Below are 22,232 nucleotides of genomic sequence, written 5' to 3' on the forward strand. Positions count from 1 at the left end.
TGTTGACACCACCACCACCACATGCTACTGTTGACACCACCACCACCACCACATGCTACTGTTGACACACCACCACCACCACATGCTACTGTTGACACACCACCACCACCATCACATGCTACTGTTGACACACCACCACCACCACATGCTACTGTTGACACACCACCACCACCACATGCTACTGTTGACACCACCACCACCACATGCTACTGTTGACACCACCACCACCACATGCTACTGTTGACACACCACCACCACATGCTACTGTTGACACCACCACCACCACATGCTACTGTTGACACACCACCACCACATGCTACTGTTGACACACCACCACCACCACATGCTACTGTTGACACACCACCACCACCACATGCTACTGTTGACACCACCACCACCACCACATGCTACTGTTGACACACCACCACCACCACCACATGCTACTGTTGACACACCACCACCACCACCATCACATGCTACTGTTGACACACCACCACCACCACATCACATGCTACTGTTGACACACCACCCACCACCATCACATGCTACTGTTGACACCACCACCACCACCACATGCTACTGTTGACACACCACACCACCACCACATGCTGACACCACCACCACATGCTACTGTTGACACACCACCACCACATGCTACTGTTGACACCACCACCACCACCACATGCTACTGTTGACACTCCACCACCACCACATGCTACTGTTGACACACCATCACCACCACCACATGCTACTGTTGACACACCATCACCACCACATGCTACTGTTGACACACCATCACCACCACCACATGCTACTGTTGACACACCACCACCACATGCTACTGTTGACACACCACCACCACATGCTAATGTTGACACCACCACCACCACCACCACATGCTACTGTTGACACCACCACCACCACCACATGCTACTGTTGACACACCACCACCACCACATGCTACTGTTGACACACCACCACCACCACCACCACATGCTACTGTTGACACCACCACCACATGCTACTGTTGACACACCACCACCACATGCTACTGTTGACACACCACCACCACATGCTACTGTTGACACACCACCACCACATGCTACTGTTGACACACCAGCACCACATGCTACTGTTGACCCACCACCACCACCACATGCTACTGTTGACACACCACCACCACCACCACATGCTACTGTTGACACACCACCACCACCACCACCACATGCTACTGTTGACACACCACCACCACCACATGCTACTGTTGACACCACCACCACCACATGCTACTGTTGACACCACCACCACATGCTACTGTTGACACACCACCACCACCACATGCTACTGTTGACACACCACCACCACCACCATCACATGCTACTGTTGACACACCACCACCACCACATGCTACTGTTGACACACCACCACCACCACATGCTACTGTTGACACACCACCACCACATGCTACTGTTGACACACCACCACCACCACCACATGCTACTGTTGACACCACCACCACCACATGCTACTGTTGACACACCACCACCACATGCTACTGTTGACACACCACCACCACCACATGCTACTGTTGACACCACCACCACCACATGCTACTGTTGACACACCACCACCACCACATGCTACTGTTGACACACCACCACCACCACCACATGCTACTGTTGACCCACCACCACCACCACCACATGCTACTGTTGACCCACCAACACCACCACCACCACATGCTACTGTTGACACACCACCACCACCACCATCACATGCTACTGTTGACACACCACCAACACCACCATCACATGCTACTGTTGACACCACCACCACCACCACATGCTACTGTTGACACACCACCACCACCACCATCACATGCTACTGTTGACACCACCACCACATGCTACTGTTGACACCACCACCACCACCACATGCTACTGTTGACACTCCACCACCACCACATGCTACTGTTGACACACCATCACCACCACCACATGCTACTGTTGACACACCATCACCACCACATGCTACTGTTGACACACCATCACCACCACCACATGCTACTGTTGACACACCACCACCACATGCTACTGTTGACACACCACCACCACATGCTAATGTTGACACACCACCACCACCACCACCACATGCTACTGTTGACACCACCACCACCACCACATGCTACTGTTGACACACCACCACCACCACATGCTACTGTTGACACACCACCACCACCACCACCACATGCTACTGTTGACACCACCACCACATGCTACTGTTGACACACCACCACCACATGCTACTGTTGACACACCACCACCACATGCTACTGTTGACACACCACCACCACATGCTACTGTTGACACACCACCACCACATGCTACTGTTGACCCACCGCCACCACATGCTACTGTTGACACACCACCACCACATGCTACTGTTGACACACCACCACCACCACCACCACATGCTACTGTTGACACACCACCACCACATGCTACTGTTGACACACCACCACATGCTACTGTTGACACACCACCACCACCACCACCACATGCTACTGTTGACACCACCACCACCACCACATGCTACTGTTGACACACCACCACCACCACATGCTACTGTTGACACCACCACCACCACATGCTACTGTTGACACCACCACCACCACCACATGCTACTGTTGACACACCACCACCACCACATGCTACTGTTGACACACCACCACCACCACCATCACATGCTACTGTTGACACACCACCACCACCACATGCTACTGTTGACACACCACCACCACCACCACATGCTACTGTTGACACCACCACCACCACATGCTACTGTTGACACCACCACCACCACCACATGCTACTGTTGACACACCCCACCACCACATGCTACTGTTGACACACCACCACCACCACCACATGCTACTGTTGACACCACCACCACCACCACCACATGCTACTGTTGACACACCACCACCACCACATGCTACTGTTGACACACCACCACCACATGCTACTGTTGACACACCACCACCACCACCATCACATGCTACTGTTGACACACCACCACATGCTACTGTTGACACACCACCACCACCACATGCTACTGTTGACACACCACCACCACCACATGCTACTGTTGACCCACCACCACCACCACATGCTACTGTTGACACACCACCACCACCACCATCACATGCTACTGTTGACACACCACCACCACCACCATCACATGCTACTGTTGACACCACCACCACCACCACATGCTACTGTTGACACACCACCACCACCACCACCATCACATGCTACTGTTGACACCACCACCACCACCACCACATGCTACTGTTGACACACCACCACCACATGCTACTGTTGACACCACCACCACCACCACCACATGCTACTGTTGACACTCCACCACCACCACCACATGCTACTGTTGACACACCACCACCACCACATGCTACTGTTGACACACCATCACCACCACCACATGCTACTGTTGACACACCATCACCACCACCACATGCTACTGTTGACACACCACCACCACCACCACATGCTATTGTTGACACACCATCACCACCACCACATGCTACTGTTGACACACCACCACCACCACCACATGCTATTGTTGACACACCATCACCACCACCACATGCTACTGTTGACACACCATCACCACCACCACATGCTACTGTTGACACCACCATCACCACCACCACATGCTACTGTTGACCCACCACCACCACCACCACCACCACATGCTACTGTTGACACACCACCACCACCACATGCTACTGTTGACACCACCACCACCACATGCTACTGTTGACACCACCACCACATGCTACTGTTGACCCACCACCACCACCACATGCTACTGTTGACACACCACCACCACCACCATCACATGCTACTGTTGACACACCACCACCATCACATGCTACTGTTGACACACCACCACCACCACCGTCACATGCTACTGTTGACACCACCACCACATGCTACTGTTGACACCACCACCACCACATGCTACTGTTGACACCACCACCACATGCTACTGTTGACACACCACCACCACATGCTACTGTTGACACACCATCACCACCACCACATGCTACTATTGACACACCATCACCACCACCACATGCTACTGTTGACACCACCACCACCACATGCTACTGTTGACACCACCACCACCACATGCTACTGTTGACACCACCACCACCACCACATGCTACTGTTGACCCACCACCACCACCACCACATGCTACTGTTGACCCACCACCACCACCACCACATGCTACTGTTGACCCACCACCACCACCACCACATGCTACTGTTGACCCACCACCACCACCACCACATGCTACTGTTGACACCACCACCACCACATGCTACTGTTGACACCACCACCACCACATGCTACTGTTGACACCACCACCACCACATGCTACTGTTGACACCACCACCACATGCTACTGTTGACACACCACCACCACCACCACATGCTACTGTTGACCCACCACCACCACCACCACATGCTACTGTTGACCCACCACCACCACATGCTACTGTTGACACACCACCACATGCTACCACCACATGCTACTGTTGACACACCACCACCACATGCTACTGTTGACCCACCACCACCACATGCTACTGTTGACACACCACCACATGCTACCACCACATGCTACTGTTGACACACCACCACCACCACCACATGCTACTGTTGACACCACCACCACCACCACCACATGCTACTGTTGACCCACCATCACCACCACCACATGCTACTGTTGACACACCACCACCACCACCACCACATGCTACTGTTGACACACCACCACCACCACCACCACATGCTACTGTTGACCCACCATCACCACCACCACATGCTACTGTTTACACACCACCATCACCACCACCACATGCTACTGTTGACACACCACCATCACCACCACCACATGCTACTGTTGACACACCACCACCACATGCTACTGTTGACACACCACCACCACCACCATCACATGCTACTGTTGACACCACCACCACCACCACCACCACATGCTACTGTTGACACCACCACCACCACCACCACATGCTACTGTTGACCCACCACCACCACCACATGCTACTGTTGACACCACCACCACCACCACATGCTACTGTTGACCCACCACCACCACCACATGCTACTGTTGACACACCACCACCACCACCACCACATGCTACTGTTGACACCACCACCACCACCACATGCTACTGTTGACACACCACCACCATCACCACATGCTACTGTTGACACCACCACCACCACCACATGCTACTGTTGACACCACCACCATCACATGCTACTGTTGACACACCACCACCACCACCATCACATGCTACTGTTGACACACCACCACCACCACCACCACATGCTACTGTTGACACACCACCACCACCACCATCACATGCTACTGTTGACACACCACCACCACCACCACATGCTACTGTTGACACCACCACCACCACATGCTACTGTTGACACCACCACCACCACATGCTACTGTTGACACACCACCACCACCACATGCTACTGTTGACACCACCACCACCACATGCTACTGTTGACACACCACCACCACCACCACATGCTACTGTTGACACACCACCACCACCACCACCACCACCACCACATGCTACTGTTGACACACCACCACCACCACAACATGCTACTGTTGACACACCACCACCACCACCACATGCTACTGTTGACACCACCACCACCACCACCACATGCTACTGTTGACACCACCACCACCACCACATGCTACTGTTGACTATCCCAGTTGTGGTGTATTGCAGTTGTCTATGTCTACTAACCATATCAAATGTCATGATCAACTGCTGATCACTTTCGTGACACAGGACATCGTTACCCCAGGTGAAGTTCTAACCTCTGTCCGTGTGTTCGTTCTACCCAGCAACAAGGAATGCCCTACGTGCAGAAAGAAGCTGGTGTCTAAGCGATCCCTGCGGCCGGACCCTAACTTTGATGCCCTCATCAGTAAGATCTACCCCAGCAGAGATGAGTACGAGGCCCACCAGGAGAGGGTTCTGGCCCGCATCTCCAAACACAACAACCAGCAGGCCCTGTCCCACAGCATCGAGGAGGGCCTCAAGATACAGGCCAAGAACAGGTACTGTACTCTGACTTCTGACCTTTAACTCCTGACCCCTAACCCTTAAACCACAGCATCGAGGAGGGCCTTGCGATACAGCCCGTGACTGTACTGCTAATCTCATTTGAATAACATTTTCCCATTTTAAGTGTCTTCTCACAAAGGTCAGAACAACTTGACCTATGATTTAAAACATGTTTCTAGAACTATGGTCAAATTGAATGTTACTTTATAAAAATGGAATTTAAATCTGACCTCCTCCCACCACTGGGTGTCACTGCAGGCTGCAGCGGGGGAAGAAGCACCAGCTGGAAAACGGCAGCGGGGCGGAGGACAATGGTGACTCCTCCCACTGCAGCAATGCCTCCGTCCACTCCAACCAGGTATGAGCACTCCTTCATTCCTTCATCTGCCCCTGAACAAGGCAGTTATTAACCCACTGTTTCCCAGTAGGCCGTCATTGGAAATAAGAATTTGTTCTTAACCGACGTGCCTAGTTAAATAAAGGTTAAATTAAATAAAAAATAAATTCCCATGTAGGGTTGCAGAATGCCAGTAACGTCCCCAGAATTCCCCGGTTTATCAGAAATCCCGGTTGGAAAATTCCTGGTATCAGGACAAAAGCAGGCAATCCGGATTCCTCCAACCAGGATTTATTGAAAACCTGACTGGATTTCTACAATCATATTCCCATGTCTATCAAATACCCAAACAGTGAAGCTGAGTTGTGTTCGCAGGCCACTGACAGAATGTGTAAGGGTAGGATGTATTATGTATGTGTCTGTATAAGACGTGTACAATGTCTATGACATGGGTAATGTGCAGGGTAATAGTAATGTATTGTGTATATGGGATGGGTAATAGTAATGTATTGTGTATATGGGATGGGTAATGTGCAGGGTAATAGTAATGTATTGTCTATATGGGATGGGTAATGTGCAGGGTAATAGTAATGTATTGTGTATATGGTATGGGTAATAGTAATGTATTGTGTATATGGGATGTATAATAGTAATGTATTGTGTATATGGGATGGGTAATGTGCAGGGTAATAGTAATGTATTGTGTATATGGGATGGGTAATGTGCAGGGTAATAGTAATGTATTGTGTATATGGGATGGGTAATAGTAATGTATTGTGTATATGGGATGGGTAATGTGCAGGGTATTAGTAATGTATTGTGTATATGGGATGGGTAATAGTAATGTATTGTGTATATGGGATGGGTAATAGTAATGTATTGTGTATATGGATGGGTATTAGTAATGTATTGTGTATATGGATGGGTATTAGTAATGTATTGTGTATATGGGATGGGTAATACATTTACATTACATTTAAGTCATTTAGCAGACGCTCTTATCCAGAGCGACTTAATAGTAATGTATTGTGTATATGGGATGGGTATTAGTAATGTATTGTGTATATGGGATGGGTATTAGTAATGTATTGTGTATATGGGATGGGTAATAGTAATGTATTGTGTATATGGGATGGGTAATAGTAATGTATTGTGTATATGGGATGGGTAATAGTAATGTATTGTGTATATGGGATGGGTAATAGTAATGTATTGTGTATATGGGATGGGTAATGTGCAGGGTAATAGTAATGTATTGTCTATATGGGATGGGTAATAGTAATGTATTGTGTATATGGGATGGGTAATGTGCAGGGTATTAGTAATGTATTGTGTATATGGGATGGGTAATAGTAATGTATAGTGTATATGGGATGGGTAATAGTAATGTATTGTGTATATGGGGTGGGTAATGTGCAGGGTAATAGTAATGTATTGTGTATATGGGATGGGTAATAGTAATGTATTGTATATATGGGATGGGTAATAGTAATGTATTGTGTATATGGGGTGGGTAATGTGCAGGGTATTAGTAATGTATTGTGTATATGGGATGGGTAATGTGCAGGGTAATAGTAATGTATTGTGTATATGGGATGGGTAATGTGCAGGGTAATAGTAATGTATTGTGTATATGTTGCGTGTTATATAGTTTTCATTTTCCATTTCAAATCTCTTCCTTTGTGAAGCGGGGGGGGTAGATGTTTTGTTGTAATGTGAGGCTGTAAATGTATACAAATTTATTTTATTTTATTTTTTACATGGACAGTGCACATTAATCAACGTTTCAGTAAAAGTGCCGGTTTTAGCCAGCCGGCTAATTTTCAACCGCAGTCCCTGGGCAGGTTATTTAAAAACAATTACAATATAGACAATAGCACCATAGAACAAGCAAGACATATCAACATAGGACAATCAAGACATAGCATACAGACAGAGCAACATAGAACAAAAAGCAGCAAGACAAAATTCATAAAAGCAACAAAGTGTTTCCACACCTCACAAGCTACAGACAACAGACAACATGGAAAGCGGCAACACACAGCTAGGGACCATGTTCACAAATCTGATTGCCCTTTAGCCAGGTCTTCAAGCATTTTGTGAAAGTGTGATATGTCCATTTCGTTGAGTAAATGACACCAGGAATATAACAGCAGGATATCCAGTCAGTGTGTCTTTCCTCGTTAAAGCATCTCAACATTTTATGCCCTGGGTTGTGTTCAGCGCATCTCACCCCCCCCCCCCCCACCCACCCAATTAACATAATCTTATCAATCAAAGCAGGAGGCGGGGCCGAGCATCAAGCGTACCAAGACGTCAGATGACTCTGGTCTGGACATGGACAACGCTACAGAGAACGGAGGGGGAGGGGACGTGGCCATGGACGGAGCCAGCGAGATAGAACTGGTGTTCTGTCCTCATCCTACGCTCATGGACAAGGAGGACACCGTGCAGACCAGGTGGGTCTCTGAGGCTGAGTGGGATACAGGATAGGTGGTTTGTTCCAGGTGCAGAATCTGCATTATGTACATTTTTGGGCGACCAAAAGTCTCAATTGAAAGCATGTCTGAGAAGTGGTAGATGTGTTCTATGTGCTCTATTTCTATGCTTCCCGTTAAATTTTGTATTTTGTCTGTTATTTTCGATTTTGTACACCAGCTTCAAACTGCTGAAAATGCAATATTTTAGTTTATGGAAAAGATATTTCACAGCAGTTTAGATGCTACAAACTGAAATGAGATTAACTATTAGTATTTTTAGCAACCAATTATTGGCTGAGCGATTTCTGCTTAGTGCACCTTTACATATTTAGAATGACTGAAGTAGAGTTGGTCTTTTAATCTGCGTAGGCCTGGGTCTTCTAATCTGCGTAGGCCTGGGTCTTCTAATCTGTGTAGGCCTGGGTCTTCTAATCTGCGTAGGCCTGGGTCTTCTAATCTGCGTAGGCCTGGGTCTTCTAATCTGTGTAGGCCTGGGTCTTCTAATCTGCGTAGGCCTGGGTCTTCTAATCTGCGTAGGCCTGGGTCTTCTAATCTGCGTAGGCCTGGGTCTTCTAATCTGCGTAGGCCTGGGTCTTCTAATCTGCGTAGGCCTGGGTCTTCTAATCTGCGTAGGCCTGGGTCTTCTAATCTGCGTAGGCCTGAGTCTTCTAATCTGCGTAGGCCTGGGTCTTCTAATCTGCGTAGGCCTGGGTCTTCTAATCTGCGTAGGCCTGGGTCTTCTAATCTGCGTAGGCCTGAGTCTTCTAATCTGCGTAGGCCTGGGTCTTCTAATCTGCGTAGGCCTGGGTCTTCTAATCTGCGTAGGCCTGGGTCTTCTAATCTGCGTAGGCCTGGGTCTTCTAATCTGCGTAGGCCTGGGTCTTCTAATCTGCGTAGGCCTGGGTCTTCTAATCTGCGTAGGCCTGGGTCTTCTAATCTGCGTAGGCTGTGTATTTGAATCCTATCTGAAAAACAGTGAGACTGTACCTGTGGATGTTTATATGGGGAATGTTTCGATAGTGAAAGTGTGTGTGTGTATATCTTTCTAGGCCTCAGGTAATGTGTTGTGCTATTCTGTTAGTGCCCAGGTTCATCAAGAAGTCTGCTAATGCAACTCTGTGTGTGGTAGTGTCGAGTTTGTTCCCAGGTACATCAAGACGTCGGGTAACGCCACAGTGGACCACCTGTCTAAGTACCTGGCTGTGCGTCTGGCTCTGGAGGAACTGAGGAAGAACGGAGAGGCCAGCCCTGTCAATGTAGACGCTGCCTCAGAGAAACAATACACCATTTATATTCCTACAGCCAACGGCCAGTTCACGGTAATAATACAATATATTACTACAAATACTACTACAATACACCATTTATATCCCTACAGCCAACGGCCAGTTCACGGTAATAATACAATATATTACTACAAATACTACTACAATACACCATTTATATCCCTACAGCCAACGGCCAGTTCACGGTAATAATACAATATATTACTACAATACACCATTTATATCCCTACAGCCAACGGCCAGTTCACGGTAATAAAACAATATATTACTACAAATACTACTACAATACACCATTTATATCCCTACAGCCAACGGCCAGTTCACGGTAATAAAACAATATATTACTACAAATACTACTACAATACACCATTTATATCCCTACAGCCAATGGCCAGTTCACGGTAATAATACAATATATTACTACTACAACAATGACGAGAAAACAATACCTTCAGACCATAAATAATTATTTTGCAATTAATATCTATAGGCTACATGGAGGTTTTTCTTTATTTTAGGCCTTCTGGCATTAGTGCGTAAGTCCAAGCTTTAGCGTCTAACTTTACACAAGCCAAATAGCCAAACTAGTCAAACGATTTTGGGAACGGGCAGAAAACGTTTACATTGATCCACTAAGGCAAAAAATAAACATGTTGGAGTTTAATTTAATAAGAGAAAATCTAAGAAATGGAGAGTTGAAAATAGAGGAGAGAGAGAGAGAGGGCCTGTTTTGTTAAGGAAAGACCTGGTGGTAAAAGAGAATGTTGTGTGAGGAACTATACTTATACTATACCATACAAATACTAGACGTATACTATGCTAATACTATACGAATGCCATGCTAATACTATACCATACAAATACTATACTTATACAATGCTAATACTATACTAATGCCATGCTAATACCATGCTAATACCATGCTAATACTATACTAATGCCATGCTAATACCATGCTAATACCATGCTAATACTATACTTGAACTATCATAATGCTATACTTGTACTATACTAGTACTATGCTAATACCATACTTATGCTAATACTATACTAATAATATTCTATACTAGAACTGTGCTAATACTATACTAATACTATACGAATACCATGATATCACTATACTAATACTATACTTATACTGATACTATGCTACTGCTATTCTATACTAATACTGTACTGATACTTATACTGTACTAATAATGTACACGTGCTATTCTAATACTATACCACACTATACCAATACTGTACTAGTGCTATACTAATACTACACTAATACTATGCTATACAAATGCTGCATTGATACTATTCTAATACCAATATTATACTAACATTAATACTAACACTACATTAATACTATACCATACTACACCACACTAATACAATACTATACTACACTGATGCTATGCTAACACTATACTAATGCTAGACTATACAATACTATGCTAATACTATACTATGCTATACTGCACTAACACCATAATATGCTATGCTATACCACACTAATACATACTATAATATACTAATACTATACGGCCGCTATACTAGTGCTATGCTATACCACACTAATACATACTATAATATACTAATACTATACGGCCGCTATACTAGTGCTATGCTATACCACACTAATACATACTATAATACACTAATACTATACGGCCGCTATACTAGTGCTATGCTATACCACACTAATACATACTATAATACACTAATACTATACGGCCGCTATACTAGTGCTATGCTATACCACACTAATACATACTATAATACACTAATACTATACTAATACTATACGGCCGCTATACTAGTGCTATACTATACTAATACTTATGCTATACTTATGCTATACTTATGCTATACTAATACCATGTGAATATGTTACTAAACTCATACTATACTAATACTATATTTCTATACTAATGCTCTGCTAGTACTACACAAATACTATACAATTTCTATACTATGCGATGCCACACTAACACTATACTAATACGATGCTAATATTATGCTAATAATATGCTAATGCTACGCTCATACTATACTAGTGTTATACTAGTACTATACTAATTCTATACTACACTAGCACTATACTAACTCTATACTATACTAATTATTCGCTATACTAATACTTTACATGTACCATACTAATTCTATACCTTACTAGTGCTATACTAATTCTATACTATACTAATTATATTCTAATGCTATACTAATACGCTACTAATGCTATACTAATACTCTACTAATACTATGCTGTGATAATTCTATAGTATACTAATTCTATACTATACTAACCCTATGCCAATACTATGCTGTGCTAATTCTATACTATACTAAACTATACTAATTATGTTCTAATTCTGTACTATACTAATACTCTACTGATACTCCGCTGTGCTAATTCTATACTATACTAATACTATACGAATTCTATGCTATAATTTTATACTATGCTAATTCGATATTAATACTATACTAATTCTATAATACACTAATTCTAGACTAATACTATACTGTGCTAATGCTATGCTAATTTCATGCTATGCTAATTCTATACTATACAATACTAATTATGTGCTATGCTAATTATAATACTAATTCTATACTGCGCTAATTCTATACTATACTAATGCCATGCTAATTATATGCTCTACTAATTCTATACTATACTAATTCAATGTTATGCTAATTCTATACGATGTTAATTCTATACTATACGATGCTATACTAATTAGACGGTCACAAGACGAATTTCAAATAAGCACACACTCCTAGTTGTCACCCAGGTGACCTTTAGCCTAGTTTTGCGTCTGGTCACCCAGGTGACCTTTAGCCTAGTGTTGTGTCTAATCACTGGTCACCCAGGTGACCTTTAGCCTAGTTTTGCGTCTGGTCACCCAGGTGACCTTTAGCCTAGTGTTGTGTCTAATCACTGGTCACCCAGGTGACCTTTAGCCTAGTGTTGTGTCTAATCACTGGTCACCCAGGTGACCTTTAGCCTAGTGTTGTGTCTAATCACTGGTCACCCAGGTGACATTTAGCCTAGTGTTGAGTGTGGTCGCCCAGGTGACCTTTAGCCTAGTGTTGCGTCTGGTCACCCAGGTGACCTTTAGCCTAGTGTTGCGTCTGGTCACTGGTCACCCAGGTGACCTTTAGCCTAGTGTTGCGTCTGGTCACTGGTCACCCAGGTGACCTTTAGCCTAGTGTTGCGTCTGGTCACTGGTCACCCAGGTGACCTTTAGCCTAGTGTTGCGTCTGGTCACTGGTCACCCAGGTGACCTTTAGCCTAGTGTTGCGTCTGGTCACTGGTCACCCAGGTGACCTTTAGCCTAGTGTTGCGTCTGGTCACTGGTCACCCAGGTGACCTTAGCCTAGTGTTGCGTCTGGTCACTGGTCACCCAGGTGACCTTTAGCCTAGTGTTGCGTCTGGTCACTGGTCACCCAGGTGACCTTTAGCCTAGTGTTGCGTCTGGTCACTGGTCACCCAGGTGACCTTTAGCCTAGTGTTGCGTCTGGTCACTGGTCACCCAGGTGACCTTTAGCCTAGTGTTGCGTCTGGTCACTGGTCACCCAGGTGACCTTTAGCCTAGTGTTGCGTCTGGTCACTGGTCACCCAGGTGACCTTTAGCCTAGTGTTGCGTCTGGTCACTGGTCACCCAGGTGACCTTTAGCCTAGTGTTGCGTCTGGTCACTGGTCACCCAGGTGACCTTTAGCCTAGTGTTGCGTCTGGTCACTGGTCACCCAGGTGACCTTTAGCCTAGTGTTGCGTCTGGTCACTGGTCACCCAGGTGACCTTTAGCCTAGTGTTGCGTCTGGTCACTGGTCACCCAGGTGACCTTTAGCCTAGTGTTGCGTCTGGTCACTGGTCACCCAGGTGACCTTTAGCCTAGTGTTGCGTCTGGTCACTGGTCACCCAGGTGACCTTTAGCCTAGTGTTGCGTCTGGTCACTGGTCACCCAGGTGACCTTTAGCCTAGTGTTGCGTCTGGTCACTGGTCACCCAGGTGACCTTTAGCCTAGTGTTGCGTCTGGTCACTGGTCACCCAGGTGACCTTTAGCCTAGTGTTGCGTCTGGTCACTGGTCACCCAGGTGACCTTGAGCCTAGTGTTGCGTCTGGTCACTGGTCACCCAGGTGACCTTTAGCCTAGTGTTGCGTCTGGTCACTGGTCACCCAGGTGACCTTTAGCCTAGTGTTGCGTCTGGTCACTGGTCACCCAGGTGACCTTTAGCCTAGTGTTGCGTCTATTCACTGGTCACCCAGGTGACCTTTAGCCTAGTGTTGCGTCTGGTCACTGGTCACCCAGGTGACCTTTAGCCTAGTGTTGCGTCTGGTCACTGGTCACCCAGGTGACCTTTAGCCTAGTGTTGCGTCTGGTCACTGGTCACCCAGGTGACCTTTAGCCTAGTGTTGCGTCTGGTCACTGGTCACCCAGGTGACCTTTAGCCTAGTGTTGCGTCTGGTCACTGGTCACCCAGGTGACCTTTAGCCTAGTGTTGCGTCTGGTCACTGGTCACCCAGGTGACCTTTAGCCTAGTGTTGCGTCTGGTCACCCAGGTGACCTTTAGCCTAGTGTTGCGTCTAATCACTGGTCACCCAGGTGACCTTTAGCCTAGTGTTGTGTCTAATCACTGGTCACCCAGGTGACCTTTAGCCTAGTGTTGTGTCTAATCACTGGTCACCCAGGTGACCTTTAGCCTAGTGTTGTGTCTAATCACTGGTCACCCAGGTGACATTTAGCCTAGTGTTGAGTGTGGTCGCCCAGGTGACCTTTAGCCTAGTGTTGCGTCTGGTCACTGGTCACCCAGGTGACCTTTAGCCTAGTGTTGCGTCTGGTCACTGGTCACCCAGGTGACCTTTAGCCTAGTGTTGCGTCTGGTCACTGGTCACCCAGGTGACCTTTAGCCTAGTGTTGCGTCTGGTCACTGGTCACCCAGGTGACCTTTAGCCTAGTGTTGCGTCTGGTCACTGGTCACCCAGGTGACCTTTAGCCTAGTGTTGCGTCTGGTCACTGGTCACCCAGGTGACCTTTAGCCTAGTGTTGCGTCTGGTCACTGGTCACCCAGGTGACCTTTAGCCTAGTGTTGCGTCTGGTCACTGGTCACCCAGGTGACCTTTAGCCTAGTGTTGCGTCTGGTCACTGGTCACCCAGGTGACCTTTAGCCTAGTGTTGCGTCTGGTCACTGGTCACCCAGGTGACCTTTAGCCTAGTGTTGCGTCTGGTCACTGGTCACCCAGGTGACCTTTAGCCTAGTGTTGCGTCTGGTCACTGGTCACCCAGGTGACCTTTAGCCTAGTGTTGCGTCTGGTCACTGGTCACCCAGGTGACCTTTAGCCTAGTGTTGTCACCCAGGTGACCTTTAGCCTGGTCACTGGTCACCCAGGTGACCTTTAGCCTAGTGTTGTCACCCAGGTGACCTTTCTGGTCACTGGTCACCCAGGTGACCTTTAGCCTAGTGTTTGTCTGGTCACTGGTCACCCAGGTGACCTTTAGCCTAGTGTTGTGTCTAATCACTGGTCACCCAGGTGACCTTTAGCCTAGTGTTGTGTCTAATCACTGGTCACCCAGGTGACCTTTAGCCTAGTGTTGTGTCTAATCACTGGTCACCCAGGTGACCTTTAGCCTAGTGTTGCGTCACTGGTCACCCAGGTGACCTTTAGCCTAGTGTTGCTGGTCTGGTCACCCAGGTGACCTTTAGCCTAGTGTTGCGTCTGGTCACTGGTCACCCAGGTGACCTTTAGCCTAGTGTTGTCTGGTCACTGGTCACCCAGGTGACCTTTAGCCTAGTGTTGCGTCTGGTCACTGGTCACCCAGGTGACCTTTAGCCTAGTGTTGCGTCTGGTCACTGGTCACCCAGGTGACCTTTAGCCTAGTGTTGCGTCTGGTCACCCTGACCTTTAGTGTTGCGTCTGGTCCAGGTGACCTTTAGCCAGTCCAGGTCACCCAGGTGACCTTTAGCCTAGTGTTGCGTCTGGTCACTGGTCACCCAGGTGACCTTTAGCCTAGTGTTGCGTCTGGTCACCCAGGTGACCTTTAGCCTAGTGTTGCGTCTGGTCACCCTGGTCACCCAGGTGACCTTTAGTCCCCAGGTGACCTTTAGCCTAGTCTGGTCACTGGTCACCCAGGTGACCTTTAGCCTAGTGTTGCGTCTGGTCACTGGTCACCCAGGTGACCTTTAGCCTAGTGTTGCGTCTGGTCACTGGTCACCCAGGTGACCTTTAGCCTAGTGTTGCGTCTGGTCACTGGTCACCCAGGTGACCTTTAGCCTAGTGTTGCTGGTCTGGTCACCCAGGTGACCTTTAGCCTAGTGTTGCGTCTGGTCACCCAGGTGTCACTGGTCACCCAGGTGACCTTTAGCCTAGTGTTGCGTCTGGTCACTGGTCACCCAGGTGACCTTTAGCCTAGTGTTGCGTCTGGTCACTGGTCACCCAGGTGACCTTTAGCCTAGTGTTGCGTCTGGTCACCCAGGTGACCTTTAGCCTAGTGTTGCGTCTGGTCACTTTAGCCTAGTGTTGCGTCTGCACCCAGGTGACCTTTAGCCTAGTGTTGCGTCTGGTCACTGGTCACCCAGGTGACCTTTAGCCTAGTGTTGCGTCTGGTCACCCAGGTGACCTTTAGCCTAGTGTTGCGTCTGGTCACCCAGGTGACCTTTAGCCTAGTGTTGCGTCTGGTCACCCAGGTGACCTTTAGCCTAGTGTTGCGTCTGGTCACCCAGGTGACCTTTAGCCTAGTGTTGCGTCTGGTCACCCAGGTGACCTTTAGCCTAGTGTTGCGTCTGGTCACCCAGGTGACCTTTAGCCTAGTGTTGCGTCTGGTCACCCAGGTGACCTTTAGCCTAGTGTTGCGTCTGGTCACCCAGGTGACCTTTAGCCTAGTGTTGCGTCTGGTCACCCAGGTGACCTTTAGCCTAGTGTTGCGTCTGGTCACCCAGGTGACCTTTAGCCTAGTGTTGCGTCTGGTCACCCAGGTGACCTTTAGCCTAGTGTTGCGTCTGGTCACCCAGGTGACCTTTAGCCTAGTGTTGCTAGTGTTGCTAATGCTGGTCACCCAGGTGACCTTTAGCCTAGTGTTGCGTCTGGTCACCCAGGTGACCTTTAGCCTAGTGTTGCGTCTGGTCACCCAGGTGACCTTTAGCCTAGTGTTGCGTCTGGTCACCCAGGTGACCTTTAGCCTCACCCAGGTGTTGCGTCTGGTCACCCAGGTGACCTTTAGCCTAGTGTTGCGTCTGGTCACCCAGGTGACCTTTAGCCTAGTGTTGCGTCTGGTCACCCAGGTGACCTTTAGCCTAGTGTTGCGTCTGGTCACCCAGGTGACCTTTAGCCTAGTGTTGCGTCTGGTCACCCAGGTGACCTTTAGCCTAGTGTTGCGTCTGGTCACCCAGGTGACCTTTAGCCTAGTGTTGCGTCTGGTCACCCAGGTGACCTTTAGCCTAGTGTTGCGTCTGGTCACCCAGGTGACCTTTAGCCTAGTGTTGCGTCTGGTCACCCAGGTGACCTTTAGCCTAGTGTTGCGTCTGGTCACCCAGGTGACCTTTAGCCTAGTGTTGCGTCTGGTCACCCAGGTGACCTTTAGCCTAGTGTTGCGTCTGGTCACCCAGGTGACCTTTAGCCTAGTGTTGCGTCTGGTCACCCAGGTGACCTTTAGCCTAGTGTTGCGTCTGGTCACCCAGGTGACCTTTAGCCTAGTGTTGCGTCTGGTCACCCAGGTGACCTTTAGCCTAGTGTTGCGTCTGGTCACCCAGGTGACCTTTAGCCTAGTGTTGCGTCTGGTCACCCAGGTGACCTTTAGCCTAGTGTTGCGTCTGGTCACCCAGGTGACCTTTAGCCTAGTGTTGCGTCTGGTCACCCAGGTGACCTTTAGCCTAGTGTTGCGTCTGGTCACCCAGGTGACCTTTAGCCTAGTGTTGCGTCTGGTCACCCAGGTGACCTTTAGCCTAGTGTTGCGTCTGGTCTCCCAGGTGACCTTTAGCCTAGTGTTGCGTCTGGTCACTGGTCACCCAGGTGAGCGTGTGTATATAATGCAACTAATAAAGTGTGGAAAGAATGTCCTCCTGAAAGACAATAAATCAGTCAATGCTCTCTGTCAACCAATCATCTGCTCTCTGTCAACCAATCATCTGCTCTCTGTCAACCAATCATCTGCTCTCTGTCGACCAATCATCTGCTCTCTGTCAACCAATCATCTGCTCTCTGTCAACCAATCATCTGCTCTCTGTCAACCAATCATCTGCTCTCTGTCAACCAATCATCTGCTCTCTGTCAACCAATCATCTGCTCTCTGTCAACCAATCATCTGCTCTCTGTCAACCAATCATCTGCTCTCTGTCGACCAATCAATGCTCTCTGTCAACCAATCATCTGCTCTCTGTCAACCAATCATCTGCTCTCTGTCAACCAATCATCTGCTCTCTGTCAACCAATCATCTGCTCTCTGTCAACCAATCATCTGCTCTCTGTCAACCAATCATCTGCTCTCTGTCGACCAATCATCTGCTCTCTGTCAACCAATCATCTGCTCTCTGTCGACCAATCAATGCTCTCTGTCAACCAATCAATGCTCTCTGTCAACCAATCATCTGCTCTCTGTCAACCAATCATCTGCTCTCTGTCAACCAATCAATGCTCTCTGTCAACCAATCATCTGCTCTCTGTCAACCAATCATCTGCTCTCTGTCAACCAATCATCTGCTCTCTGTCAACCAATCATCTGCTCTCTGTCAACCAATCATCTGCTCTCTGTCAACCAATCATCTGCTCTCTGTCAACCAATCATCTGCTCTCTGTCGGTCCTCTAGGTGCTGAACGGGTCTTTCTCTCTGGAGCTTGTCAGTGAGAAGTACTGGAAGGTGAACAAACCCATGGAGCTGTACTTCGCCCCCACCAAGGAGCACAAGTAGACCGCCTGGAGTACACCTGGGGGGTAGCCTGCCTGGAGTACACCTGGGGGGGTAGCCTGCCTGGAGTACACCTGGGGGGGGTAGACCGCCTGGAGTACACCTGGGGGGGTAGACCGCCTGGAGTACACCTGGGGGGTAGACCGCCTGGAGTACACCTGGGTGTAGACCGCCTGGAGTACACCTGGGGGGGTAGACCGCCTGGAGTACACCTGGGGGGGTAGACCGCCTGGAGTACACCTGGGGGGTAGACCGCCTGGAGTACACCTGGGTGTAGACCGCCTGGAGTACACCTGGGGGGTAGACCGCCTGGAGTACACCTGGGGGGTAGACCACCTGGAGAACACCTGGGGGATAGACCGCCTGGAGTACACCTGGGGAGGTAGACCGCCTGGAGTACACCTGGGGAGGTAGACCGCCTGGAGTACACCTGGGGGGGGTAGACCGCCTGGAGTACACCTGGGGGGGTAGACCGCCTGGAGTACACCTGGGGGGTAGACCGCCTGGAGTACACCTGGGGGGTAGACCGCCTGGAGTACACCTGGGGGGTAGACCGCCTGGAGAACACCTGGGGGATAGACCGCCTGGAGTACACCTGGGGGGTAGACCGCCTGGAGAACACCTGGGGGATAGACCGCCTGGAGTACACCTGGGGAGGTAGACCGCCTGGAGTACACCTGGGGAGGTAGACCGCCTGGAGTACACCTGGGGGGTAGACCGCCTGGAGTACACCTGGGGGTAGACCGCCTGGAGTACACCTGGGGGTAGACCGCCTGGAGTACACCGGGGGGGTAGACAGCCTGGAGTACACCGGGGGTAGACCGCCTGGAGTACACCTGGGGGGGGGTAGACCGCCTGGAGTACACCTGGGGGGGTAGACCGCCTGGAGTACACCTGGGGGGGTAGACCGCCTGGAGTACACCTGGGGGGGTAGACCGCCTGGAGTACACCTGGGGGGGTAGACCGCCTGGAGTACACCTGGGGGGTAGACCGCCTGGAGTACACCTGGGGGGGTAGACCGCCTGGAGTACACCTGGGGGGGTAGACCGCCTGGAGTACACCTGGGGGGGTAGACCGCCTGGAGTACACCTGGGGGGGGATAGACCGAATGATACCATATTCCCTGTGTCCCAGGGTAGTGTCCCAGGGTATTGTCAGGAGGGAATAGGGTACCATTTGGATCACAGTTCTGGACGAGACCTGCCAGGAGGACTAGGTGTCTAATGGACACTATGGACTCACACTCTCCGTCTCTCCCCCTTCTGATCTCTCCCTCTCAGTCTCTCCCCCTTCTGATCTCTCCCTCTGTGTCTCTCCCCCTTCTGATCTCTCCCTCTGTCTCTCCCCCTTCTGATCTCTCCCTCTGTCTCTCCCCTTTTCTGATCTCTCCCCCTTCTGATCTCCCCCTTCTGATCTCTCCCTCTCAGTCTCTCCCCCTTCTGATCTCCCCTTCTGATCTCTCCCTCTCTGTCTCTCCCCCTTCTGATCTCTCCCTCTGTCTCTCCCCCTTCTGATCTCTCCCTCTGTCTCTCCCCTTTTCTGATCTCTCCCCCTTCTGATCTCTCTCTCTCGTCTCTCCCCCTTCTGATCTCTCTCTCTCCGTCTCTCCCCCTTCTGATCTCTCTCTCTCCGTCTCTCCCCTTTTCTCATCTTTCTCTGCTATCTCCACCTCTCTGTTTAACCATGTCTGGTGTATATTAGTTGGTAACATGTTAGTATATGGGGCCTCTACACAAGGAAAACCTGACTCATCCATCAGCCTCTTCATAAGCATTACTGGGGATGTAACTGCAGTGGTGGTGTCCAGGAGGGCAGCGCCCGGGTGGTGTCCAGGAGGGCAGCGCCCGGGTGGTGTCCAGGAGGGCAGCGCCCGGGTGGTGTCCAGGAGGGCAGCGCCCGGGTGGTGTCCAGGAGGGCAGCGCCCGGGTGGTGTCCAGGAGGGCAGCGCCCGGGTGGTGTCCAGGAGGGCAGCGCCCGGGTGGTGTCCAGGAGGGCAGCCCCCGGGTGGTGTCCAGGAGGGCAGCGCCCGGGTGGTGTCCAGGAGGGCAGCGCCCCACTAAACACATCCCTGGTATTGACCTGTGGCCGTTCATACCACCTGACTAAACTCTGAAACTAGGTCCCAAATGTCTGCTTATTCTCTATGTAGTGGACTGCTTGGACCACAGCCCTACAGACCCTGGTCTAAAGTAGTGCACTGCATATGGAGGAGGGGGCCATTTGGGACAACCTGAATGTATTATGACTGTCTGAAGGTGTTGTGGCTAGCCAGTTTTCCGGTCACATAGCCCCTGTTGTCGGGTCCTCTTACTGAGTTAGTACCTGCTAGTTCCAGGGCTGTCTACCTTCTACCTGCTCTGGGTAACTGGTTGCTTTTGGGACCTTGGATTGTCTTTTTGTGTCTGGGGTTACGGGGAGCTGGGTTGGGCGACGGGACGGGGTGGGAGGCTTTAGAAGATCTATTACCTCTGTATTACAGGGCTTCTGTTATTTTGTGGAATATCAACAAGCTTGTTTTCTGTTAACCCGGGATCCTGTTGGCATTGGATGTGTCTCAATTGGCAGCCTGTTCCCTGTTAAGTGCACTATATAGGGAATAGGGCTCTGGTCTATAGTAGTGCACTATATAGGGAATAGGGCTCTGGTCTATAGTAGTGCACTATATAGGGAATAGGGCTCTGGTCTATAGTAGTGCACTATATAGGGAATAGGGCTCTGGTCTATAGTAGTGCACTATATAGGGAATAGGGCTCTGGTCTATAGTAGTGCACTATATAGGGAATAGGGCTCTGGTCTATAGTAGTGCACTATATAGGGAATAGGGCTCTGGTCTATAGTAGTGTACTATATAGGGAATAGGGCTCTGGTCTATAGTAGTGCACTATATAGGGAATAGGGCTCTGGTCTATAGTAGTGCACTATATAGGGAATAGGGCTCTGGTCTATAGTAGTGTACTATATAGGGAATAGGGCTCTGGTCTATAGTAGTGCACTATATAGGGAATAGGGCTCTGGTCTATAGTA

General features: G+C 49.1%; 1 protein-coding gene across 2 annotated transcripts in view; it reads left to right on the top strand.

Annotated features, from left to right (window-relative positions):
- The window catches only part of LOC124042206 (E3 ubiquitin-protein ligase RING2), a 73,644-nt gene extending 53,729 nt beyond the window's left edge, over positions 1-19,915 (top strand). The window contains exons 4-8 of one of the 2 annotated variants that reach the window (XM_046360618.1): positions 5,990-6,205; positions 6,471-6,570; positions 8,833-9,008; positions 10,159-10,348; positions 19,110-19,915. In XM_046360618.1, coding sequence (XP_046216574.1) covers positions 5,990-6,205; positions 6,471-6,570; positions 8,833-9,008; positions 10,159-10,348; positions 19,110-19,211 — 784 coding nt within the window. In that variant the 3' untranslated portion in view covers positions 19,212-19,915. Of the gene's footprint in view, positions 1-5,989; positions 6,206-6,470; positions 6,571-8,829; positions 9,009-10,158; positions 10,349-19,109 lie in introns of both variants that reach the window. The other variant, XM_046360617.1, reaches the window with a different exon arrangement.
- The last annotated feature ends 2,317 nt before the right edge of the window (positions 19,916-22,232 follow it).

Source organism: Oncorhynchus gorbuscha, linkage group LG08 (genome assembly GCF_021184085.1).
Source record: "Oncorhynchus gorbuscha isolate QuinsamMale2020 ecotype Even-year linkage group LG08, OgorEven_v1.0, whole genome shotgun sequence".
Lineage (NCBI taxonomy): Eukaryota > Metazoa > Chordata > Actinopteri > Salmoniformes > Salmonidae > Oncorhynchus > Oncorhynchus gorbuscha.